The 21,267-nt window shown below is 35.5% G+C and overlaps 1 protein-coding gene across 6 annotated transcripts in view; it reads right to left on the bottom strand.

The window, feature by feature from the left end:
* The window catches only part of KYNU (kynureninase), a 156,874-nt gene that overhangs the window by 107,803 nt on the left and 27,804 nt on the right, over positions 1 to 21,267 (bottom strand). For all 6 annotated transcript variants that reach the window (XM_020984723.2, XM_020984722.2, XM_020984721.2 and 3 more), the window contains one exon: positions 2,894 to 3,014. In XM_020984723.2, the coding sequence (XP_020840382.1) occupies positions 2,894 to 3,014 (121 nt within the window). The remainder of the gene's footprint in view (positions 1 to 2,893; positions 3,015 to 21,267) is intronic.

Here is a 21,267-nt window from a genome sequence, read left to right as displayed (position 1 = left end):
CCATTTTAGATGACAATTGGTTGTAGCATCACTAAAAAAAAGTAGCTTGTTCTGTGAATGGTCCTGATGTTCCATATGCCTAGAATGATCCTAGGCAACTGTAAAGAAATTAAAATAGTGAACTTGATGGACCATTTAACTATGGTATATTCTATTTTACAGACCATGGTTGACTATAATCAAGGCTTCAATATCTGTTTTCTTAGGCATTATTTAACAATGAAAACAGTTTGTAAGTATCTTTGCCTACTATCTTTCTTTATAAAAAAGTACTCCATAGATAGCAGAGGCATTAGAAAGCATTAAAGTACATCTATTTCCCTTTCTGATTAATTTTTCCTAAGTGAGTTAAAGAGAGAAGAGGGAGAAGAAATTCTCCATTGTCACAAAGAGAAAAGTAAAAGCAGAATGTGACCCTCTATAAGAGAAAGTCCTTTGACTGATAGGTATTTTCCCTCTACATCACTGAAACAGCATGTAATGTGATCTAACTTTAACCTCCTAAAAGAAATCAACCATTTACTTGATAAACTAGGATAATCATAAGGAAATGGATAGGGTTGCAATTTTTTTAAATGACTGGAGGAAAAATGCAGTGCTGGGCTGAATGAATAACCAAGAGGCAAGGGTACTTTCTAAAGTTCAAATTCATTCAACCTAATTCCCTGCTCCTTCAAACAAACCTGGTCAGAAAAGAGTATTAACCATTTTTATTAACTCTGACACTCACACTTTAAATAATAAAGTAAGCTGCTTGAGAATGCTTTTCAGTGCAGTGATACATTTATACTGTGAAAAAGGCATCACAGTTTTATAAGTGACAAAACTATCTTGGGCTTCACAAATTAGTCAAACATCTCCCCTCACTGCATTAAGTACTTAGGTGTAAACCACAAAGGTTCAGTTTAGTTACATTACAGCCAAACTGGGAATAATTAGATCTGTTACTCCCTCTTCTTATTACTATAATCAGCTCAAGCTTTAGGCTGTTAGCTTTAAATTCTGGACTGTCGACAGAAAAAGACTTTCTAGTATGGAAGATAGAGTGGTATAGGGAATAATATAGAGAGCATAGGGAAGGGAAAACGAATCAGGAAACATACAGAGCATCTGGTTTAGCAAAAAGATCAATTCTGAAAAGAGTCAAAGCTCCAGAAGTTTCATACTTGTGACTTTTGTCCTCCCCCCTTTTCCTCTTTTGTTAACTAAACTGTTTGAGATGAAGGCTGCCATCTTGGAGTCCCAAGCACCTAAGTTCAGATCAGCTTTCCTGTTAACTGGGTAGCCTTGAACAAATTATTTCAATCTCTCTGGGCCTCAACTTCTTCTTCTGTAGAATGAGAGGGTTAGGTTAGATCAGTGGTGTCAAACTCAAAATGTAATAGAACTCTCTGGCTGTTATTGACTGACTGACCTAGAAAACCACAAATTAACAATATCTACTTTGTTTTGTATTTTTATTTATTTTGTTAAACATTTCCTGTTTGCATTTTAATCTGGTAGTGGGGAACTCTGGAGTTTTATAGGCCCCATTTTTTTTTGACACTTCTGGCCTCAAGGACATCTAAAGTCCTTTTTAGCTCTAGCAGAGGTTCCCAAAGTGGTGATACTGCCCCTATGAGGCACTGGAATGATCCAGAATGGGGCAGTAGTAGCCTTGGTGCAACTGGTGGGGCACTGAATAAAAATAAGGGGGCAGTAGAAGTACAAGAAGAGAAGGGAAGAAAAAATTTTGAAAAACCATTCATATATGTTTCATCTGTTGCATAACAGAGTTAAAGTTATAGTGATTACATTATTTTTCCAAATAAACACCCAAAATGAAAGTTATAACCAAACAGTGTTGTCAAGTCCACCAACAGGTCTTAACAAGCAAGTGTTGGCAGACAAGCATGTTGAACATTGTCAGGAAGTCCAGTATGCATGGGCAGGAATGTGTGGTTTAATGACTTGTACAATATGATACTATACAGTTACATGATGCAATATGGTATAATCAAAGTTTCAATGCAGGGGGAAAAAACACACATTTATCATAAATTATTAAATTTAAGATGTGTCATTTTAAAAAATATATTTTATATATTCTTTGAAATAACACACATTGCAAAAAAATTAAAGGTTAAAGAAAGTGGATTTCCAACGGGGCACTGAGTAATTTTTTTTAAAGGGGGGCAGTAGGCCAAATAAGTTAGGGGAACTGTGCTCTAGAGCTATGATCTTGTGATCCTGTAACTGAGAAAGGGAGAAGTCAGTTTGAGATGGAGTAGCTGAATTAGGTTTCCTGAAAGAGTTCATACTTGAGCTTGTTCTTAAAGGACACATATAAGTAAACAGAAAAAATTAGGTCAAACAGCAGGACAGAAAGCAGAGAGGAATCAAGAAAAGGAACGTCGTCTGACTGAAAGCTAAATGTAAATTCTCTTAAGTATAATTAAACAGGTTTGCCCTTTCCTCAAATCTCTAACTCTAAAAAATGAGAATTATATATTGATGTATTATAGTATTCTAAGTATAAATATAGTATTCTAATTATAAGTATACGATATTCTAAATGTAGAATGGATTCCTAAGGGATATTGTGGTATCACCATCACTGGTGATTAAAAACAAAGCAGAACAGACACTTATTTACAAAGACTGCTTTGAAATTCTTACTTAATTTCAGAAACTTAGATTAAATTATATTTTTAGCTTCCTTCTGCTAAACTCTTGCAACTCACATTGTCACTAAAATTAAAGGAATGGATTAAATACTTGAAGGTCCCTTCTAGATATAAAAGTCTTTGATTCTTTAAATATAATCAGATAGTAGCATCACATAAACATTTCTATTCTTAGATTCAAGATCTTTTATGAAACTTTGAATCGTAGCTTTTTAAAAATTACTCACATTTTGGCCCATTTTTCCATTTCTTCTTCCAGATATGTTTTAACCTTTTTCGGTTGAAGGCCCAGAGAATTTCCCAATAAGTAGATGGACTTTTCATCTTTGTTTACTAAAGACAGATCAACTGAAAGAGAAATGAAAACTGCTTATTTGAAAAATAAGGGGGTAGGAAAATTTTCCTTTTGATATTTTGGCCACCACAGTACAAACACAATCACATGAGCAGAGGAAAAAGAAAATACTTTATTGCTGCCCACCCCCAGTTACTTCACCATAGAAAACTATTTATAATTATATTTTTAAACAATATACAAACATTGAGGGCATTTGCTATGTATAGTATTTGGTGAGAAGAGGTCTTAGATAACATAACTTCAAGCACAAAGAAAGCTATATCAATAGAAGAAATTTTGAAATGTTAATTTTGACAAGCATGTTATCTCATTTTTATCCTAAAGCTATTACATTTTGGTATTAGCTACCTCAGACTGCCATCTACAATAGCTGACTATAAAGTCAATGAGCCCTGAGCTTGAGTCCTGCCTCAAGCACTTACTGTGATTCTGGGCAAGTCATTTAATCCCTCTGAGCTTCAGTTTCCTCATTTGTCAAATAGGGATAATAACAGTACCTACCTGAGAATCATATGAGATAATGAATGCAAGATACTTTGTAGATCTCAACAATATTAATTAATGTCAGTTATTACTAACATTATGGTAAAGGATTTGTAGCAATTTCATCTCTCTTCTCAAAGAAGAGAGCATTTTGTTTAACCTCTCAGTCTATTATTATTATTATTATTATTATTATTATTTAATTTCTCTATTATTAAAATGACAAAAGGGAAAATGTCAAAAAGATAATAAAGTATATGTTAGACAGGGTATATAGATATCTACATATTTATCCCTTGGTAAAAATAGAGTCAAAGACACTGAATCTACTTCTCTTACTCCCCTCACCACCCACCACTAAAAATAATAATAATAATAATTTTTTTTGAGGGCAGGGACTGTTTCATTTTTATCTTTACATCCTCAGGAGCTCGCATAGTTCCTGGCACATACAGGCATTTAAAAAATGCCTGCTGAATGGAAATGTCCAGGAAAAGGCAAGTGTGCTTAATTGGATAGCAGAAGTATAGAACTGCAGGTTAGAAGGGATGAGAAAGGTCATCTACACTACCCTTATTCAAAGCATTAATTCCACGTAAACTATCACCCAAAATGGTCATCTAGTAGACTGAAGCCAACCAGTGACAAAAACGACTTCCTAATGTACATTGTATTCAATTTTTTCCATCAAACATTTAGAACCCACTATGTATGACATTTTTAGTACTCCCTGCCCTCCTCTGGATTTCTTCATCATACCACTAGGAACCTTATCATCATGCAAGACCACATCAACCTTGGTACTCACATTTCATCAGTGCTTTCTGGCCCTAGAGACTTCTCTCTTTGGAGTATGGAGTGCAGAGCTCCTTCCCAAACCTCCATTTAAGTAGGATGCCCAGGCCAGCCATCTCTTAATTTCCCACCAAGGTGAAATCCTATGAAATTTTCCATCATGCCCCAGCACCTGGTACAGTTCCTCCCCCTTCTCTTGCCCCGCTTCAGCTTCCTTTTGGGTATTGTTTTCCTCCATTAGATTGCAAACTATTTGAGGGCAGAGACTGTAATTCTTTTTTGGTGTTGTTGTTGTTTGTCTTTTGTTCTGTAAGAAGACCAATGACATCAGGAGGGTGATGTCTTGACTCGCAAGTGAATTGGATTTAAGCGAGGTAGGGCTGTGCAAAGTTATCAGCCTCACTCTCTCCTCCAGGGTTATCTGAGTCCAGTGGCAAGACATAAGTTGAGGGGCAGCTAGGTGATGCAGTGGATAGAGCACCAGCCCTAGATTCAGGAGGACCTGAGTTCAAATGTGGCCTCAGATAACCCTATTGCCTAACCAAAAACCAAAAACAAACAAAAACAAAAAAGGCATAAGTCAGGAAGACTGGAGATGATCCCAGATGCAGTAGGAGACCTTGGCCTTTTTAAGCTAAGGTCTTTCCCACATCTCAGTTTGTCTGAGGCAACACTCAGTGATCTAAGGCTAGGTAAGAAATAAGGCAGAAGATGGCCTCATTTGCCTATTCAAAAAAAAAAAAAATGAGAGGGGAAGACCCTCAGAGTTTCTGGCCAAACAGAAACAGTTGTTATTTACACTAATTCTCAGCCATCAAAACCAAATAATGACCAAATCAGGCTTGGGCTACTGATCAATCAACGAAAGACAGAGTGATTTGGTTTTAAGGCATGGTCAAGTAGCTCCCTTTGAATCCCAAAGGGGTTTATCAAAGCCTGGTTTTCCAGAGTTCTATTTCAAGAAATCATTAATGAAATTACATGGGAAAAAAGAGTTAATTGTCCCAGTTTGTTTGTTTTTTTAAATGAAAGAATAAATAAGTAGGGAAAAGGAAAAAAAAATCTATCCCCCAAGCCCCAAGATATCTTGTGAGGTTTCAGTGATCAAAATTTATATTCCTTTAGGCAGAGAAACCACATGTAAGGATATGATTTCTCATGTGAACAAAGGGAAAGGAGGGCTGGAGGGAGAGAGGGAAGAAGAAAAAGGAAGGAAGGAAGGAAGGAGCTGTGTTGTCCAACTGGAACTGGCCAGTGGGGTAGCTACTACTCTCACAGATTATTGTTTGTCCTTAGTTTTAAAAGAGGACCAATGACATCAGGAGGGTGATGTCTTGACTTACAAGTGAATTGGATTTAAGTGAGGCTGGGCTGTGCAAAGTCATTAGCCTCACTCTCTATTCCATGGTCATCTGAGTCCTGTGGCAAGACAGGTCAGGGCAATTGGAGATGACCCCAGATGCAGTGGAAGACCTTGGCTTTTTTAAGTTAAGGTCTTTATTTGTATGGCAATAAGCAAAAAAAAAATGTTTTGATTTTGTTCTCATGAATTTTCTCTCCAATGTGTATAGAAATAGCTATGACTATGATTAAGTACTCCTACTTCATTGAGCCCAAATAGTCGCGTATTTGTTAGAAGTAAAGGCCACTTCTACAACTTCTTAACTAAACCTTTGAAGAGTTTTTTTAAAAAATAACTTATAGACATACATTTAAATCTAATTGCTTTTATAGATACTTTTTTCATCTGTATTGTTTTTAACCTGACCCAGTGAGAGGTATAAATATTATTCACACTCTTCAATTGGAACTATTAACAGTTCTCTGTTATCCAGAAGAATAAATGATTGTCTCATTGAGAAGAGAAAATGTGGCCTTTTATTTTGACTTTAGATCTATTAATTCGTCTACTGTGTCTCAAATTCCAACTCAACAAAAATATCTGACCCATTGAGAGCTAAATATCTCTTGTGCATTTCAGCCCCATCCAAAGCAATATGCAAGACTATTGAAGCAATATGCCTATTAATTGCCCTACCATCCTATTTTCTCTTAATTTTCTGCTTTAATTTATGCTATTTCCATTGTCATATATTTGCATATAATTTCATATTCAAAAGAAATCTCCATGAAAGAAAAGGGATTCAAGATTTAATTATCCATTCTATATAAGCTGAGAGCATATTTCCCACGTCCTTCCTGTTTTTTAAGTAAAGGAATCTTTAGTTTTTAGGATCTGAAGTTTTGATATAATCCTTTGCATACCTAAGAACTTATTAAAATAATGTGATGTGATTGTAGTGAACAAAATGGTCACAATGGAATTATGTTAAGTAAAAGACCTTACTCATCCTTTAAGGGTCAACTTAAAAAACTCACTGCTCTGTAAAGCCTTATTTGACCATTGCAAACTATAGTAGACCCCATCTCTGAACTCTTAAGATTTCTACTCTTTATATACTTCATCAGTCAATCAATCACATACTTATTAAGTACTTACTATGTTCCGAAACAATAACAAAAGTAAAATAGTACTTGTTGCCCTATATTGTAAGTCTTCTTATTTTATTTCATTATAGATTTCATTCCTTAATAATCCTTTTAGTCCTGCAGAATGTAAGGTTTTGTGAGCAAGGACTGTATTTCTCATACTTCTTTACATTTCTCCATAGAACCAGGCACAGTGCCTTACACATGTTAGACAAAGATATCATCATCTAGTTCAATAAGTTACCAAGTTAAAATGGGATGAACTGGGGACCTCAAGAGATGTGTAATCAATTAATCCTATGAGAGGAGGAAAATAGGTTACCATCTACCCTCCCTGGATAGCCAAACATAGGGCTTGTTTCTAACAGAAAAACATTAAAGAATACAGAATTTGAGAGTTGGAGGTGTCAAGATATTTGGAGACACCCTGTTTTCCAAAGCTGAGATCTAGCAAGCAGGCTGTGCCCTGAGCTTAGCATAAAACAATCATTTTGGCTCTGGATGATCTCACCATTGTCAAAGTGTATTGCTTTGACCAGCACCAGGTGTTCATTGAGAGATTTATCCTAAAGCTATCTGTCACATCTCTTGATACTCTCACAGTCCCTGTTTCTTATAATAGCTAAGTGAGTTGAACCAGGTACTGCACTCCTGTTCTTGGCCATGTTAACTCTGGTTCTCTACCCCACTGAATAAGCACAAAGCTCAACGACCCTTAAGACTTTAGACATCAACTTAAGAACTGTTCCCATGGGACCCAGGAACACCTGCATTGTCCATGAATGATCCTGCCATTGGAGTTGCTAAGAATGATTGTGCTGTGGTCCAACTCATTTGTGCTTTTTATGTATCTCTCTTTATTTTTGTCAGGGGGTGGGGTTCTGCTTGCAAGCATCTTTCTCAGTCAGAAATCAATTATTTCAACTTCTATTTAATCCCTGCCACACCTGCCTCTGGCCTGCTCTGTTTTGCTCCAGTCGTTCCCAGATTAGAGGTTGGTCCTGGTTCAGTTGACAGAAGGGACCTCAGAGGCTTTCTTGTTTAATCCTTTGGGAGGAGGAATCCCCAGTGTAATATACATGACAAGTGGCCATTCAGCCTCTTATTTAAAGACCATGGGGGTAAGGGTGTGGAGGTGGGGCACAGCAGGGAATACACCACCATTCATGATAGCCTTAATTGTTAAGAAATTTTTGTCAGATATCAAACCTAAATTTGCTTTTTTTTTTTTTGCAACTTTTATCCATTGATTCTGGTTCTGTCCTGTGGGCCAAACAGGAAAAAATCTAATACCATTTCCACATGACAGTCTTTTCAAATAACTGAAGAGAGCTATCATGTCTTCCCCCTGTCTTCCAGTCTTCAGGTTAAACATGCCCAATTATTTCAACTAATTCTAATAAGATATAGGTTCAACACTCTCCACCTTTAAGGCTGCCCTCCTCTGGTCATTCTCCAGCTAACCAATATCTGTAGTAAACCATGGCACCCAGAAGTGATACAGTGCTCTAGATGAGACATGAAACGTGTGAAGTACAGTGGAACAAACACTTCCCTATTCCTAGAATCTACGAATCTCAATCCAGCACAAGACTGCATTAGATTTTTTGTCAGTCACATCACACTGCTAACTAATATTGAACTTTTAATCCACTGACTTCTATGTCTGTTTTTTAAAAAGGAATAATTCCTCTGTCACTATGCCTTCCCAATCTCTTATAAAGTTGATTTTTATATTCAAATGTCAGAGTTTCACTTTATTAGATTTAACACAATGCTTTTACCCATCAATATTCTTTTGGATCCTGACTGTCATCCAGCGAGTTAGCTATCCCACCAAGTTCTGAGTCATTTCCAAATATGCTGAACATGCCATCATGATGTGGCCTTTATCCATGTCACTGATGAAAACGTTAAATAGCACAGGACCAAGAAACTCTAGGGTACTCTGGATATTATGCCTAAATCTCTAGTACTCCACTAGACTTCCTACCACAATATCAACGAACCATTAAAAAACTACTCTTTGAATTTGAACATCCAACTGCCATTGAATCTATCTGATTATATTCTCATCAAATCCTTATCTGTCCATCTTCTCCACAAAGGAAGGATGAGATACCAAACTACTTCCAATGAATTTCAGTTATCTGTTAGTTTAGGAATCCAGTCCAAAACAAGAAATGAGGTTAGTCTGACAGGATGCATTTTTTTTTCAAACCAAATAGCAAGCATCTATATACGTTAGGCACTGCAATAAAGCACTGTGGATAGAAAGAAATGAGATGATCCTTGCCCTCAAAGAGCTTGCATTCCCTTTCCTCCCATTTAAAAAATTATTTCTTTCTAATTACAAAGCATTTATTTTCCCTCCCTTATGTCTTCCCCTCTACCCAACAGGGAAAAAGGAAAAACAAAACCATTGCAACAAATAAGCATGCTCAAACCAAAACACTTGTATATTGGCTCTGTCCAAAAACGTATATCTGATTTTGCACATGACAGTACATAGTCTCTATGTGAGCACAAGAGAATCATTCTTATCATCAGTCCTCTAGGATCGGGACTGATCAGTTAGGTCTTTCAAAGTTACTTGTTTTTATGATATTAATGTTATAATATGAACTGTTCTCCTAGTTCTAAGCACTTCACTCTGTATCCATTCACACAACTCTTCCCAATACTGCTTCCCAAGTTGTTGTTTTTTTCATTTCTTATATCAAAATAATATTTCATTTCATGCCATAATTTGTTGAATCATTCTCAGTTGTTAGACATCTCCTTAGTTTTCAGGGTTTTTTGCCACCACAGAGCTGCTATCCATATATTTGCCCATATAAGACCTATACCATTTTCTCTTATCTTGTGGGGGTATGGATTTAAATACACTATCATATCATGCGCAAGAGAAAATTGTGTGTGTGTGTGTGTGTGTGTGTGTGTGTGTGTGTGTGTGTATTTTTGTCATTGCTTTCTTTAGGATTTCAGTTCTACGTCAAAAAGAAGTGGTAACAATGGACATCCTTGATTTACTCTCTTCTTTTATTAGAAAGGACTGTAATACAGGCTTTCTTCTTTTTTGTTGTTGTTCAGTTGTATCCATTTCTCTGCTAATCCTTTTCAGGATTTTCTTGGCTAAGATCCTAGAGTGGTTTGCCATTTCCTTCTCCATTCATTTTACAGATGAGGAATTGAGGCAACAGGGTTAAATGACTTGCCCAGAGTCACATAGCTAGTAAGTGTGAGACTAGATATGAAGTCATGAAGATGAATCTTCTTAATTCCATGCCCAGTGCTCTCTCCATTCCACCACTGAGGTTTGTTTGGCTTTTTTTTACTGACAGAAACAGTTATTATATTTTGTCAAAATATTTTTCTATATCTGTTGATGTAATAATATATTGGGGTTTTTTTTATTAACATGCTCAGTTATGTTTATAATTTTGCTAATATTAAACCAATACAGCATTCTTGGTAAAAAATCCAACCTGGTCATAGAGTATATCTTTGCATATGCTATTGCCTTTTTGCTAATATTTTACTAAATTTTTGCCTCAATTTTCATTACAGATATTGTTCTAAAGCTTTCTTTTTTCTGCTTTGATTCTGAGTTTAGGTACTACAACCACATTTTTATCATAGGATGAATTTGCAGGGCTCTCTCTTTTTACTATTCTTTAAAAATGTGAATAATACTGGAATTAATTGTTCTTTGAGTGTTTGAGAGAATGTATAAATACAACTAATCTCAGATTGCTTTCTTCTTTGGGGATCCATTTATAATTATATCTTTTCTGTTTTGGAAATTGGGTTTTTAAATGTTTTTCTTGTTCTGTTCATCTAGGTATTTTATATTTTTACAAAAAATTTCATCCATTTAAATTGTTGATTTTATTGGCATATAGTTAGGCAAAATAGTTTCCATTAATATTCCTTATTTCTCCTTCAATTGTTGGAAATTCATTTTCATTTTTGATACTGATAATATGTTTTTCTCTTTTTCTATTCAAATTTGCTAATGCTTTGTATATTTTAATACTTTTAGCAAAAATCACCTTCTAGCTCTATTTTTTTACTTCAATGGTTAATTTATTTTTGATTTTATTAATTTCTTCTTTGATTTTCAGGATTTCTATTTTGGTGTTTAATTGGGGTTTCTTAATTTGTTGACTTTCTTTTTTTTTAATTCCATGTCCAATGTACTGATTTTTTTTTTGAAGAAAGTCTTTGGAGACATACATTTTAAGAATTGCTTTGATTATCAACCCAAAATTTTATATGTTGTCTTATTGTTTTCATTATTTTTAGTGAAATTATTCATCATGTCTTTTCTTTTCTGGAATGACCCCTTTTTATTTATGATTAAATTATTTAGCATTCAGTTAATTCTTAATTCTTTTTAGTGGCCTGTCATTGATTAAAATTTTTTATTTCATTGTAATAAGTAAAATATGTATTTAAAATTTCTGTAGTGGGGCAGCTAGGTGGTGCAGTGGATAAAGCACTGGCCCTGGAGTCAGGAGGACCTGAGTTCAAATCTGGCCTCAGACACTTGACACTTACTAGCTGTGTGACCCTGGGCAAGTCACTTAACCCCACTACCTAGCCAAAAAAAAAAATTTTTTTAATTAAAATTTCTGTAGAGATTTTTAGAAATGGTCAGTTTTTGTAAAGGTGTCATGCACAGCTAAGAAAGCTACTTCTTCATATTCTCATTCAATAATTGCTAGAGATCTTCAAGTTTTTCTTAATTTCTATTCATACCTCTAGCTTTCTTCTCTTCTCTTCTTCCTCCTCTTCCTCCTCCAGCTCTTGGTTAGATTTGTCAGCTAGGAAAAGGGCACACTGTGGCTCTTCTCTATTAAGGTTTCATTATTTCTACCGGTGACTTATTTAGCTTTTTCTATAAGTATTTAAATGCTATGCCTTATATAACACACACATATACATATATATACATATGTATACATATACATATACATATATACACATATATACATATATACACATATATACATATACATACATATATACACACACATGTGTATATATATATATATACATGTGTGTGTTGAGATTAATTATCTATGGTACCTTTCAGCAGAATGTAATTTTCTCATTTAACTCTTTTTATCAGTCTTTTTTTGCTGTTGCTTTCTCTGAGATAATGATTGCTGCACAATAAAAAAAAAAAAACATCTAGAGGAGCAGCTAGCTGGCACAGTAGATACAGCCCTAAAGTCAGAAGGATCTGAGTTCAAATCTGGCCTCAGACACTTACAAGCTGTGTGACTCTGAGAAAGTTACTTAACCCTGATTGCTTCCCCACCCCACCTCCAAAACAAAAAAAAAGTCATCTGTTGCATACCTCAAAATTGTTTTAATTTGCATTTCTCCAATCAATAGTGAGTTAGAGTATTTTTCCATAGGTCTATACATAGCTTTGATTACTTCATCTGAAGTAATGTTTTTTTTATCATTTATTAATTAGGAATGGCTCTTATTTTTATAAATTTTATATTAGTATTTATATTTATATTATTATATTATTAATTTCATAAATTATAAATTTAACTTAGTTTTCTATATTTTTGAGAAAAGAGGTCTCTATCAGACAAACTTGCTTCAAAATTTTTCTCACAGTTACTATTGCTAACTGTATTTCCCTCCATTCTATCCCCCCATTTTTTCTATTCTCTCTCTCCTTTCACTCTGTCCCTCCTAAAAGGTGTTTTGCTTCTGACTACCCCCTCCCCTAATCTGTTCTACCTTCTATCATACTTCTCCCACCCCCACCCCTCCACTTACCTTATCCTCTTCCCCTTCTACTTTCCTGTAGGGCAAGATATATTTGTATTCCCAAGTGAGGGTGTATGTTATTCCCTCTTTGAGCCAATTCTGATAAGAATAAGTTTCACTCACTCCCTCTCACCTCCCTCCTCTTCTCCTCCACTATAAAAGTTTTTTCTTGTCTCCTTTATGTGAGATAATTTATCCCATTCTACCTCTCCCTTTCTTTTTTCCCCAGTACATTCCTCTTTCACCTCTTAACTTTATTTTTTAGATATCATTCCTTAACATTCAACTCATACCTATGCCCTCTTTCTATATATATATACTCCTCCTAACTACCCTAATAATGAGAAAGGTCTTATGACTCACAAATATCATCTTCCCATTAGGAATGCAAACAATTTAACCTTACTGAGTCCCTTATGATCTTCTTTTTCCTGTTTACCTTTTCATGCTTTTCTTGAGTCTTATATTTGAAAGTCAAATTTTCTATTCAGCTCTGTTTTTTTTTCATCAAGAATATTTTAAAGTTCTCTATCTCATTGAATGTGAATTTTTTTTCCCTGAAGGATTACACTCAATTTTGCTGGTCAGGTGATTCTTGGTTATAACCCTAGCTCCTTTACCCTCCAGAATGTTATATTCCAAGCCCTATGATTCTTTAATGTAGAAGCTGCTAAATCTTGTGTTACCCTGACTGTGGCTCCACCATACTTGAATTGTTTCTTTCTGGCTGCTTACAATATTTTTTTCTTGGAACTCTGGAATTTGGCTATAATATTCTTGGCAGTTTTCATTTTGGGATCTCTTTCAGGAGGTGATAGATGGATTCTTTCCATTTCTATGTTACCCTCTGGTTCTAGAATATCAGGGCAGTTTTCCTTGATAATTTCTTGAAAGATAATTTCTAGGCTCTTTTTTTTTTAATCATGACTTTCAGATAGTCCAATAATTTTTAAATTATCTCTCCTGGATCTATTTTTCAGGTCAGTTGTTTTTTTTTTTTTCCAAGGAGATATTTCATATTGTCTTCTATTTTTTCATTCTTTTGATTTTGTTTTATTGTTTCTTCATTTCTCATAAAGTCATTAGTTTACATTTGCTCCATTCTAATTTTTAAGGAATTATTTTCTTCCGTGAGCTTTTGGATCTCCTTTTCCATTTGGCCAATTCTACTTTGTAAGGCATTCTTCTCCTCATTGGCTTTTTGGACCTCTCTCACCATTTAGCCTAGTCAGTTTTTAAGGTGCTATTTTCTTCAGTATTTTTTGTGTCTCTTTTACCAATCTGTTGACTCATTTTTCCTGATTTTCTTGCATCACTCTTATTTCTCTTCCCAATTTTTCCTCTATCTCTCTTACTTGAGTTTCAAATTCCTTTTTGAGCTTTTCCATGGACTACAACCAATTCATATTTTTCTTGGAGACTTTGGATGTAGAAGCTTTGACTTTGTAGGCTTCTTCTGAGTGAGTATTTTGATCTTCCTTGTCACCATAGTAACTTTCTATAGTCAGAATTTTTTTCTGTTGTTTGCTCATTTTCCTAGCCTAATACTTGACTTTTAACTCTTTGTTAAAGTACGGCTCTGCTTCCAGGGTATAGGGTGCATTGTCCTAAGCTCAAAGGTTTTATGCAGCTGTTTTCAGAGATACTTTCAGGGACCTGTAAGTTTTCAGTTCTTCCAAAGTGATATGATCTAAGGAGAGGTGTTTATTACTCTCCTGGCCTGTCCTCTAGTGTGTGAGTGACCACAAGCATTTTTTTCTGTCCTAGAATTGTGAGGAGGGTCCCCCCTTCCACTGAGGCTACAAGGTCTGCTATGCTAGTCCTCCTCCTTGCCCTGGGACTGCCATCCAGGACTGCAACCTGAAGCTGAGTGTGGGCAAAGCAACAGGGTCCTACCTCAGTGCTAGGAAAAAGACCCCTGTAATCTCCTTCTGACCAGGTGTTTGATCCCCTTACCATCTGTGGGCTGAGAACTCTGGAAGCAGCTACTGCCACTGCTGCTGATTCAGTCACTCCCAAGGCCTGCTCCTGGTTTGCTGAGGCCAGGCCTGTGCTGGAATGCACTCCACTCTTCCTCAGGTATGACAGACCTTTCCTGCTGACCTTCTAAGTTGTCTTTGGAGTCTGTGGGTTGAGAGGTCTGGAAACAGCTACTATTGCCAATGATTCAGTTATCCCAAGGCCTGCTTCAGTTTTGCTAGGCCTGATCTGCATTGGCACGGCCTGTGCTGGACCGTGTTCCTCTCTCAGCCTGGTGCAACAGACCTTTCCTGTTAACTTTCCCAGTTGTCTTGGGCTGGAAATTTGTTTCATTGTGTCTTTTTGTGGGTTCTGCTGCTCTATAATTTGTTTACAGTCATTTTTAAAGGTATTTGGAGTGGTTTGGGGGAGAGCTAAGGCGAGTCCCTGCCTTTACTCTGCCATCTTTGCTCCACCCTCAAGTTGAATATATTTCTACAATAAACTATTTTTCTGTGTTTGTTTATGTATGTGTTCATGTTTCACCCTTCTGTGACAAGTTCAGATGAAAGTGATGATTAAGTGATACCCACTCTCCTCACCTCTTTCATCTTTATATAGAATTCTATTTGCACCTCTGATTATAAGATAAGCCCCCCTATCAAGCCTCCCTTTTTTCTACTAATGTGTCCTTTACCTTGCCCCTTTCCTTTCTTATTTTAAAATCATTTGATAAGTTAAAAAAAACTTATCAAAAATCGCTCTCAGGTCCTCCTCTTATTTGACTCTCTTTATGACCCCTTGTGATATTTGTTTCTTAGTGTATGCTTGTATTGTATTTTTTCCCCAGTAGGAGGCAAAATACCAAAACAGATAAAAATTGAAAAGCTGTTGCTAAAATCTAATCAATATAACTAGAATAAGTAAATCTGACCCATGGGAAAATATCTTTGTATCATATATCTCTGAGAAAGGATATCCAAGATATATAGGGAATTAATAAAATATATAAGGCTGGGGAATGGCTGAACAAATTATGGCATATAAATATAATGGAAAACTATCATTCTGTAAGAAATGGTACACAAGGGATGACTTCTGAGAAACCTAAGAATAGTTGTATGAGCTCATACAGAATGAAGTAAGCAAAAGCAGAACAACTTATATAATGGCAAAAACAGTATAATGACAAAGACCTTTTATAGACAAGATCTCTGATAAATGCAAATCCCAAGCATGACTCTAAAGCAGTGGAATCAAACTCAAAAAGAAATAGATTACCACAGGCCACATATTGACTTAGAAAATCACAAATTAACATTATCTATGAGGCACTGTATTTTTATTTATTTTGTTAAACATTTCCCAATTATATTTCAATATTATTCTGGCCTCAGGAGAGTTTCCCCAGACATTTTATGGCCTGCAGTTTGACTGCTCTATTCCAGACATAGATGTTCTATGCTACCTATGTCCTAAAGAAGGTGATGGATTCAAGATAAAGAATAAAATGTGGTTTTGGACATCAATAGTGTTGGAATTTATTTTGCTTGACTATGCATATTTGTTATAAGGATTTTGTTTTTCTTTTAAATAGGAGAGTGGGTGAGAGAGAGAAAATAAATGCTAGTTAATTGAAAAGTTAAATAAAATGGAAAAAAAATTATGTAAATCCAAATCCAAGTGCTTAAGAGGTCAGAGGATATGAATACATTGTTCTCAAAAAGAAGACTGTCAAACTATTAAACAAATAAAAAATTGCTCCAAATTGTAAGGGAAATGTAAACCAAAGCAACCCCAGTGGTCTGTATCATGCTTAACAAATTAGAAAAGATAACTAAAGATGTGAATAGTCAATAGTAGCTGGGTTTTTATATACTGATACATTAATACACTGTTGGTTAAACTTTGAATTAATCCAACTATTTTGCAATTATGTTTAAAAAGTGGCTAAATTTATAACTCAAAAGGAATTGGGGAATTACTAGGAAAGACTTCCTGTGGAAGGCTGCATCTTAGCTGAGTCTTGAAAGAAGCCAGGAAAAAATGTGATATCATCAGTAAATTAGGGGAGTATAGAAAATGTACGTGTCAGATCTATGTATAAGAGAAGAGTTTATGTCCAAATAAGAGAAAAAAGAGGGTTACAAGAACTAAAATAGATAATTTTGATTACATGAAATTAAAAGGCTTTTGTACAAACACAACTAATGGAGCAAAAATTAGAAGGAAAATAGGAAACTGGGGAAATATATAAGTTACTCTGATAAAGGCCTTATTTTTCAAATATATAGGGAACTGAGCCACATGTATAAAAATAAGAGCCATTCCCCAGTTGATAAATGATCAAAGGAAATAAACAGGAAGTTCCAAAGAGGAAGAAATCAAAAGAATCACTCATCACATAAAAAAAAAAACCACTTTAAATCACTAGTGATTAGAGAAATCAAAATTAAAACAACTCTGAGAAATCACCTTATGCCTGTCAGATTGGCTAACATGACAGAAAGGTTAAATGCTAGAGGGGATATGGAAAAATTGGTACACTAATGCATTGTTGGTGGAGTTCTGAACTAATGTAATCATCTTGGAGAACAATTTGGAGCTATGCTCAAAGGCCTATAAAAACTGTGTACACTCTTTAACCCAGCAATACCACTACTAGGTCTGTATCCCAAAGAGATCAAAGGAGAGAGAAAAGGACATTTTCATGCAAAAAAAATATTTATAGGAGCTCTTTTTGTGGTGGCAAAGAATTGGAAATTGGGAAGGGGGATGCCCATCAGTCTGGGAGTGGCTGAACAATTTGTAGTACATGACTGTGATGGAATACTATTGTGCTATAAGAAAGATGGTTTCAGAAAAACCTGGGAAGACTTGTATGAATTCATGCAAATGACATAAGCAAAACCAGGAGAACATTGTATACAGTAACAACAGTATTGTAAGGATGACCAATTATGAAAGAGACAATGATCTAAGATAATTTCAAAGGATCCAAGAAGAAAATTGCTATTTACCTCCAGAGAGAACAGATGAACTCTGAATGTAGATGGAAGCATAACTTTTCAAACTTTCTTTATTTTTGTTTTTTTTTAAATTTTGTTTGTATTTTCTTTTATAACATGTCTAATATAGAAATACATTTTGCATGAGGTTACATGTATAATTGAAATCAAATTGCTTGCCTTCTCAAGGAGTATGGAGGAGCAGGAGGGAAGAGGAGAATTTGGCACTCAAAATTTAAAAAAAAAAGATTGTTAAAAGTTTTCACATGTAATTAGGAAAAATTTAAAGAAATAAAAATAATTAAAATTTTTTTTAAAAGAGACAGGAAAGCTAGGAGGCAGAGTTAAGAGAGAACATTTCAGGAAGGGTAATGGCCAGTACAAAGGCATCTACTCAGGAAATGGAGTGTTGTGTATGAGGAACAGCCATTATTAACCCAGTATAAGTTGATTTTATAACATATGAAAGGGAGTAAAGTATGAGAAGATTGCAAATTATACAAAGAGGTGAGGTTCTGGAGGGCTTGAAATGACCCTCCCCCCCCAAAAAAAAAGGATTTTTAATTTGATCCTAGAGGTAAGAAACAACTGCTACCTAGGTTAATTAAGTAGGTAGTGCAATGGTCAGACTAGTAGTAAAATTCACTTTGGCAGATGAGTAGATGCTGAATTGGAGTGGGGAGAGACTTAAGACAAGAAAACTGGAAGGCTATTGTGATAGTTCAGGCAAGACATGATAAAAGTCTATAATAGGGTGGTACCTATGTGAGCAGAGAGAAGGGGATGTATAATAGAGATGATGTAAGGGTAAAAAATGGCAAAATTTGTTAACAGATTGAATATGTGGTGAGGGTTCAAGTGAGGAGTTAAGGATGGCACTGAGGTTGTAAACTTTAATAACTGGGAGGATGGTTGTGCCCTCAACATCAACAGCAATAAGAAAATTGGGAAGAAGAGAAGGTTTGTAGGAAAAGCTAATGAGTTAATCAGTTTGAGATGCTTCCAGGAAATCCAGTTTGTGATGATCAAAAAGAAGTTTATGATTGGAAATGGAGCTAAGGAAGGAAATGAGGGATGGAAAAAGAAGGGATTAAGCATTTATGTAGCGCCTACGAGTGCTAAACACTTTACAAATATTCTCTCATTTGATCCTTACAACAATCCTGCATGATAGGTAATGTCATTATCTCCATTTTACAGCTGAGGAAACTGAGGCAAACAGAGTTTAAGTGACTTGCCCAGGGTCACATAGCGAGTAAGCTCTGTAGCTGTATTTGAACTCAGGTCTTCATGACTCCAGGTCCAGTGTGCTATCTACTACACCACTAGCTGCCTCTGCATACATAGATCTGGGAATCATCTACATAGAGATGATAACTGAACTCCAGGATCTGATAAGATCACCATGTGACATATCACAGAACAGGGGTTCTTAACCTTTTTGTGTGTCATGGACCCTTTTGGCAATCTGCTAAAACCTATGGACCCCTTCTCAGAATAGTATCTTTAAATGCAAATAAATGACTTTGTATTTATTTTGTATGTAGTTACATTTGTACATGTTGTCTTCCTGTCTCTAGAACGAAGGCATTTTTGAGGGTAGGGAACATTTCATTTTTATCATTGTATGTTTAGTACCTAACAGTGCCTGAGACAGGGTAGGCAATTAATAAATCCTTATTTATTGATTAGCTGGAATGCCCTTTCTCCTTACCTTCATTTCTTAAAATCCCTCCTATTCTTCAAGGCTCATTCAGCTCAAAAGGCCTCCAAAAAAGAGGCCTTTCTTGATTTCCTTGGTTCTCAGTGGGATTCCCACAAAACTATTTTTCATTTACTTGACTAATAAAAAACTGCATAACTTGGCCCCTTCCTAGTTTTCAAGTCTCCTTACATCTTGTACCTTCCCCAGGTACTGTGGTATACGGTGACACTGGCTTCCTTTCTTTTTCTCAGACACAGCACTTGATCGTCTAGCTCCAAGCATTACACTGGCTGTCCACCATTCCTGGAATTCCCTCTCTCCTCATCTCTGCCTTCTAGCTTCCCTGGCTTCATTCAAGTTGTAACTAAAGTTCCAACTTTCATAAGAAGACTTTCCTAATATTTCCCAAGGCCAGTGCCTTCTCTCTGTTGATAATCTTCAATTTATCCTGAACATGTTGTGTTTATATATAGTTGGGTTGTTTTTTTTTTGCATTTTGTCTCCCTCATTAGACTGTAAGCTCCTTGAGAGCAGATGTCTTTTGATTAGTTGTTGCTGTTGTTATTATTGTTGTATACCTACTATTCAACACACTACATGGCACATAGTAAGCACTTAAAAATGCTAGTTGACTGACATGTCTTTGTATATGTTACTTCTTCCTCATATAATGTAAGCTCCTAGCAATCAGGTACAGTTTTCTTTTTCCCTGTTTATTCCTTGTATTAAGAGGCAGTATGGAATAACGGATAGAGACCTAGCTTCCAGTGCTGCCTCTGACTCATACCAGTTATGTGACTAGGTAGGTCATTTAACCAACCAGTGCTCTCTCTAACAGATAAGGAGCTAACCTGCACTGGTAAAGAGAATTTCCTCACATGAGTGTGCCCTATATCAAGTAAAGCACAGATCTAATCCCTATCGCCTTCCCTACCTTAGCACCCGACATAGTGCCTGGCACATCGTAGTGCTTAATAATTACTTAGCAGCTAAATAAATGGTCATATCTACGTATATAAAGACAATCAGGCATATGAATGATAGATTAAATTGGGGAAAGAGTATAGGTGCTACTATAGTAACTCAGGTAGGTAATAATGACAGTTTGTATGGTACTAGGGTGTGTGTGTGTGTGTGTGTGTGTGTGTGTGGTGTGTGTCTGGTGGGGGAGACAATGGAAAGGAACAGAAGACAGAATTGCCAGGACTTAAATAAAAAGGATTCAATATGTGGGGAATCAATATAAAAGATGAAGAACAGGGGAGTAGAAAAGATAGAACATTGAAATTTCAAACATGAATGACTAGATAAATAGTGGCTTAAGTTAGAAGAGATTGCAGATTTAGAGGAAAAAATAACAACCTTAGTCTTGCCTGTATTCCATTGGTGGTAGAGGTGGAAATCACAGTGGAGGCCTTCTCAGAAAAGGAGTAAGGGTTAGAGAAATAGAAAATGGGGATGTCTAGCATCTCTCAGACAGATCCGTTCTGGCTTGTCTCTTTAAACTCATCATTTGCTTAACTTACTCCTTCCTCAGAAGGGATGAGTTGTAGAAGCTAAGAATATATTTTTATATGAATAAGAATATATTTTTATATGAAAAAAGATTTCTCTAGTGGCTTAATCAAAGATAGAAAGAAGTAATGATCTAAAAACTCCTTTCTGTGTAGCTTTTTCCTGGATAGTATGTTCAGATTGCAATCAACAAAGCAGTTTGTGAGAAAACAAATGTGTAAATACAGATGATAAGTTTCTGAAAATTGTGTAATGGTGATAAAAATAATGCTTTAAATTGCTTGTGCTTCCTTTCTACCTCTCATTTCAAAAAAATCACAATAGATTTTAAGGAAAATTAAAATATATGCAAACTTTTTAGTATTTTTATGTTTCTAAATGCATTTTGTCAGTTTAGGAAAAAAGGTGATATATTATGCATAATCTGATTAGATCATAAAATTATATTAGGTAAAATGTATTTAAATTATAGGTTATCCAAATAGTACT

This window comes from Phascolarctos cinereus, unplaced genomic scaffold (genome assembly GCF_003287225.1).
Source record: "Phascolarctos cinereus isolate Bilbo 61053 unplaced genomic scaffold, phaCin_HiC Scaffold_726;HRSCAF=1367, whole genome shotgun sequence".
Taxonomy (NCBI): domain Eukaryota; kingdom Metazoa; phylum Chordata; class Mammalia; order Diprotodontia; family Phascolarctidae; genus Phascolarctos; species Phascolarctos cinereus.
This window is presented reverse-complemented; position numbering and strand designations above follow the sequence as displayed.